General features: G+C 44.6%; 1 protein-coding gene across 1 annotated transcript; it reads left to right on the plus strand.

Annotated features, from left to right (window-relative positions):
• Positions 1-842: 842 nt before the first annotated feature.
• Positions 843-4,214, plus strand: LOC123172048 (1-deoxy-D-xylulose 5-phosphate reductoisomerase, chloroplastic; the record flags this gene model as incomplete). Its single annotated transcript, XM_044589092.1, is given in 11 exon segments — positions 843-1,021; positions 1,155-1,241; positions 1,371-1,496; positions 1,585-1,647; positions 2,044-2,193; positions 2,304-2,371; positions 2,460-2,571; positions 2,668-2,772; positions 3,032-3,153; positions 3,253-3,399; positions 3,824-4,214. Coding segments are annotated over 11 exon segments (1,331 nt in total), but the record flags the coding sequence as incomplete, so codon positions are not given.
• Between the last annotated feature and the right edge of the window lie 1,962 nt (positions 4,215-6,176).

The following is a 6,176-nucleotide window of genomic DNA, read 5'->3' on the forward strand; positions in this document are numbered from 1 at the left end:
CTGTCAGTGTAAAGTTGCACGCACGCACGCTCACTTGTGATCTCATATTCTCATGATGCCTAACCGTTTTGATTTGGACGTCCTTCAAAAGCCACGATTTCCTTTCCTTTGCTTTCATCATTTCAAAAAACATATTATATTATAGTAAAACAATTTCAGAATTTGATGCATCTTACTTACTTTTTTGTCCAGGCAGCAGTTATCAGTTACTCCCTCCGTAAACTAATATAAGAGCATTTAGATCACTATTTTAGTTATCTAAACGTTCTTATATTAGTTTACAGAGGGAGTACCTGTCAGTCAGTGTAGAAACAAGAGAATCCCCTCTTTTCTTTTGCAATCCACTAACCGGCTGCATCAAATTCTGAAATATCGTCCGGGGGGCCGTTTGCCAATTCCATCCCCCTGCACTGCATGGAATATCTAATATGTTCCTTCCTTCCAAAGTTCCAAGAACTTATTCTCTTGTGCCTGGCTCTGATCCCATTCCACCTCCTACTTTCCAGTGACATGATATTTTCATTCACACCAACTTTCACTGCTCTGCTCTACTATGTGCCTCTGTTCAGTGCCTTGCTTACTTTTAAGCTGATTTTTTGAATTTTATTTTCTTAACATATCCTTTTAGGCTGACTGGTTGGTTGGTTGGTGCACTAGACATGAACTGGGTGGGAGTTTACATGAGTGACCAAACATGAACTGGGTGCAATAATTCAGGGCTTGAATTTATAAACTTCCTTTAGCATGGTGGCCTAATTATAGTGGAAGTCTGCAACTTTGGTTGGTTAGTGGTGTTGCTTTCAACTAATCTTAGTTTGACTTGACTTGTGCCCCCATTCCAGTGGACTTCACGTTTCAAAGGAGGGACAAAAGAGCAGCCAACCTGAGGACATGCTGCTCGATGCAGCAGGGCCCACCGCCCGCCTGGCCTGGCCGAGCCGTCGCGGAACCCGAGAGGAGGTCGTGGGAGGGCCCCAAGCCCATCTCGATCGTCGGCTCAACCGGTTCCATAGGAACACAGGTAAGACAAATGGAAGCTTATAATCCGCACCGTTGCAATGTTACGTGTTCAGACAATAGTGCTTCTTTTTGTTCAACTTGGTGGATCCGCTGATAATTAACAGTTTTTCTTTTTTGTTTGTGTAACTGAAAAGACATTGGACATCGTTGCGGAGAATCCTGACAAGTTCCGGGTTGTCGCTCTTGCTGCTGGCTCCAATGTCACTCTTCTAGCTGATCAGGTACAATCATCTATCTTCAGAGTGTATATTTATTCAGTTTCACTTTCACCCCTTGTTGTGAATTGTCAGAGCAAAACTGCGTGCATATCGTAGTATTAACCCTATGAGAGTTACTGCTGAATTTAACAGGTGAAAACGTTCAAGCCAAAGCTGGTGGCTGTAAGAAACGAGTCATTACTTAACGAGCTAAAGGAAGCGTTAGCTGGTTGTGAAGAAATGCCGGAAATTATTCCTGGGGAGCAAGGTGTCATAGAGGTAACAAGACATTTCTTCTGATCCTATATGCATAAGGAATCAATGCTTTATACTGAATTTTCACTGATATTCAACTCTTCAATAATAGGTCGCTCGCCACCCGGATGCAGTTACAGTCGTTACGGGCATAGTAGGGTGTGCAGGACTCAAGGTAATTTATGTTCTTCTTTGTTGCATTTTTTTCCTTCATCTTTTATTTTTTAATAGCTTTTAAGATGTTAAGAAAAGTCGGTATGGGACAACCTAATTGATAGTGCCGTAGTGGTGCAACCAATATCCTATCCTTAACAGTTTAGAGCCTTGGTCCATGGCCCCTTTATGAAACTGCATATCAGTAGGCCCATCATGCATGCCTCAGTGGTGCTACTTTCAGACTCTGCTTAGTATCTTATCTTATCTTCGTGTTTCCGGAGAACTCAACATTATCATGCTATTGTTAAATTTTCTCTCCTCCACTTTGGATGGATGACAGATCTGATTATGTATGCTTGCTGAAGCTACTATAAAGGCCAACTAAAATATCCATTATTTTCTTTCTGTATGACAGCCTACAGTTGCAGCAATTGAAGCTGGGAAAGATATTGCGTTGGCGAACAAAGAGACACTTATCGCAGGCGGTCCGTTCGTGCTTCCCCTTGCGCACAAGCACAATGTGAAAATACTTCCTGCTGATTCAGAGCACTCTGCAATATTTCAGGTACATACCATAAAACAGTTGGTTCTTACTGCAGTTATATTTTTCACCATGCTGCAAGTTTAGCATAGTTAGGAATCTGTGAATTTAAGTTTTCTGCTCCTATGCTATAGTGTATACAAGGCTTGTCTGAAGGATCACTTCGTCGCGTTATTCTGACTGCGTCTGGCGGTGCTTTCAGGTAAGTCCGTTTGTTTTCATGTGTATTGTGGTACCTGTTTTACTTCTAGAAGCATCGAACTCCATCTTATATCAATTGATGATGACAGGGACTGGCCAGTTGAGAAGCTGAAAGATGTAAAGGTTGCCGATGCTTTGAAGCACCCAAACTGGAGCATGGGGAAGAAAATCACAGTAGATTCTGCTACTTTGTTCAACAAGGTGCTTAGAAATTTCCTCAACTTTATGTTAAAACTTTCTTCTTCTTCTTTTTTGTGTGTCTGTTTAATCACTATAGCGACAACTTGATTCTTGCAGGGGTTAGAAGTTATCGAGGCGCATTATTTGTTTGGTGCTGAATATGATGACATTGAGATTGTGATTCACCCACAGTCCATCATACACTCTATGATTGAAACCCAGGTGAGGCCCTACAACATAGTTATCCCCTTTTTTCAAGAAGCATATATTCTTATGGACACTGTAACGCACGCACACGTCATGCCGATGCGGTGCATATCATTTATTCTTGCTTTCTCTGATAGTACATTTAGCGCATCAGACCGGCAGAATCTGAGGTTTATGTTCCTTCAGGTCCTTGAGGCTGATATGCTAAATCATTTACATCTGGCTTAATGCTATCTTGACTTCAAGTGTTCATGAAGTTGTATTATTTCCTCAGGATTCATCTGTCCTGGCTCAGCTGGGATGGCCAGACATGCGGCTACCGATCCTATACACCTTGTCTTGGCCAGACCGAGTCTACTGCTCCGAGGTCACCTGGCCCCGGCTAGACCTTTGCAAGTAAAAGCACTCTCCCAGCTCCACAATTTTGTTCTAAAATGTCCTCTAAGAATTTCCAGATTAATTTCTTAGCTAATTGATTGCAACTGGATAATGCAGGCTGGGTTCGCTGACATTTAAAGCTCCCGACAACGTGAAATACCCATCGGTGGATCTCGCGTATGCGGCAGGGCGGGCCGGGGGCACCATGACGGGAGTTTTGAGTGCTGCTAATGAGAAGGCGGTGGAGCTGTTCATCGACGAAAAGTATGATTCTTTCTTTTCTGAATGCTATCATCCTTTTCTTCTGTCTTGTTTTTTAGACAAAGCATTGCATAGTGGATGCCATTGTTCTGATTTTGTTGACGTAACTATGTTCCGCGTGTCTGTTCTGCTGATAGCAGCATCATGATATACAAAATTCTTTGGTATCAACCAAAGTAAACAAAAGATTCTTTGCGTAGTCTGACTTGAAAGGAGAATGTGTGTCTTGAAAGCTAATAATATGGTCAGGCACTTTCGACCATAACCTGTGGAACCTTGATTTCATGAGCACTTGATATAAGTTTAGCTTAAGTTTGGCCTGCCTGTTGTTGCATATCTCATATTTGCTGCGATGAAAACTGTTTCTATGAACATGGACATAAAAAGCCCAAGTCCTCATCCATCTCCCCTGTTGTTGTTTTTGCAGGATCAGCTACCTGGACATCTTCAAGGTGGTGGAGATGACGTGCGACGCGCACCGCAACGAGCTGGTGACAAGGCCGTCGCTCGAGGAGATCATACATTACGACCAGTGGGCAAGGAAGTTTGCCGCCAACCTACAGCCATCGTCGTCCGGACGGAGCCCTGTGCTCGCCTAAGGCCCTTCTTCCTGGAGCTGGCCGATGAAGCACAGAAGATGTAGCCATGGCCTGGCCTTGCTAAAACTGGCCATGTGGAAACCAACCTTAGATATTTCAACAAGGCACACATAGGTTGCCTTCCAGAAATGTAAATCATGTGTTGGCACGAATAAATCATGTAAGTTTTGATGGATGGATGAAATAGGCAAGAATCAAACACATGCATCCCTCCAGTTTTGGCTACCATGGTAGAGAATTCATTTTCAGAACCGATCCAAGTTCAAAGTTGAGAAAAGAATCCAACAGCATCCAAAGGTGGAGCCACAATTGTGTCAGCCAAGACTCCATGGTAGTATTTTTCTTCCTTTTTCGCTAGGCGGTGCTCCCCAGATCATCATCCACATTACAATTCACAAGAATTGAATTGCAACAAAGATAAGCACCGACAAAAGGAAGCACACGACCGACCTGAGACAGTTCCCACTGGATTTCAGGAGAAGCCATGCATGCAGCTTCTGAAAAACAAAAGCAGTCACCAGAATCTGATGCCCTTCCATCATAATACTAGCACAGGCACTTAACATATCTCACTCAAAAAGATAACCGACCCGCGACAGCATTCCCAAAGCTAGATTCCTTATCCCACCAAACTCAGAAAAGGCACGGGCAAATTCAAATTCAATGGGGAATCCATCCCTTAATACGATAGCATTAGCACACAATGCAAGCACACGGGTCCTTGTATTTTGCTATAAACTCAAACAGTGAAGGATAATTAACCACTAACCCTAAACCTTTGGCAAGTAGTATATGCATGAAGGATAATTAACCACTAACAGTGCATTGTTTGTGAAAGACGAGGGAGGGATTATTGTCAAACTGATGCATAACTAGAAACACAAGCAGGGATTTCACTTACATCTGCAGAACCCCGAACGGCGTGAGATCTCGATCGGACCAGGTGGAAACTAAACATTTCAGTTTCATTATTTATGCATTGAAGAGTAGACACATTCAACAGCGTAAACTGATTGTTGACGAATTGCTGCGGCGGCGGAGCACGGGCGGAGCGCATGGTCAGCCACACCACCACGACGCCGGCCATGATGGTGAGCGCCCCCAGCGAGATGTCGCCTATTTCTGCCAGCTGCATTAAGAAATTAGAGAGGATGTGTTACTGTAGAACAAGCCATTAACGTCGATGTCAAGGTAGCCGATCATGGTGATGTAGCCGCGGTCGATGTAGTCGTGGTCGATGGTGTAATCGTCGTGAATGATGAAGCCTCACAAAGCCGAAGGCGCAAAAAAATGCGTTACGACGGAGCTGCAGACATGGACAATGCACCTTGCGAATGTCAGAGGGTGCCGTCAGCGATGAGTCCACCAGTTTCGCCAAGACCGGGGGAAACCCATCGAGCACACATCTGTTTTGCCAGAACCATGTGGTCGTGTAGGGTTGTCACTATAGTGACGCCGTGTCGATGCAGTCGTGCCATCGCGGGTGACGCGGTCGATGCCGTCGTCGTGACGCGGTCATTGCCGTCGTCGAGGTGGCATCTTGCAGAATAGTCTGTCAGAGGACGCTAGATGTCCATCTTGTGGACGAGGCGGCGGCATTGTGTTAACGATAATGGTGATGAAGACCTTGGCAATGAAGTTTCGGTGATGCAACAGCGTGTCGACAATGATGTGTCGCTTGCTTGTGGCGACAGGTGTCGATGCCGTGTCGCGCTGAAGAAGACGATGAAGAACCGCACGCTTTCCGCACTGGCTTGGCGCGTGGATGGTGCATGTAGTGGTAGCTTCTCGTAGATCTGCTCGACAAAGATTTTTTTTTCATTGGGGCGATGTAGTCGTACCGGCTTGCTGTTGATGTTCGGCTTGATGTAGAGGTGTCGGTGTAGTTGCAGATCGGTGGTGTGGTCGTTCGGCTTGATGTAAGAGTAGATGGCATGTTCGGCTTGATGCTCGTGGACGGCTAGAATATTTCATGGGTCGCTGTGTCGGTGGAGTTAGATGTAGAGAGAGGGAGATTAGTGGAATAGTTGTTGTATTGCTTGAGCCTCGTGGGCATTTATATAGGAGTACAATGATCTATTTGGAGTATAAGACAAAACAGAACAAATTCTAGTCTATCTTATCTTTCCTAATAATAAATATACTCAACATCCCCCCGCAGTAACAACGGTAACGACGCAG

The sequence above is a fragment of the Triticum aestivum genome, unplaced genomic scaffold (assembly GCF_018294505.1).
Source record: "Triticum aestivum cultivar Chinese Spring unplaced genomic scaffold, IWGSC CS RefSeq v2.1 scaffold3A_scf_1089, whole genome shotgun sequence".
Lineage (NCBI taxonomy): Eukaryota > Viridiplantae > Streptophyta > Magnoliopsida > Poales > Poaceae > Triticum > Triticum aestivum.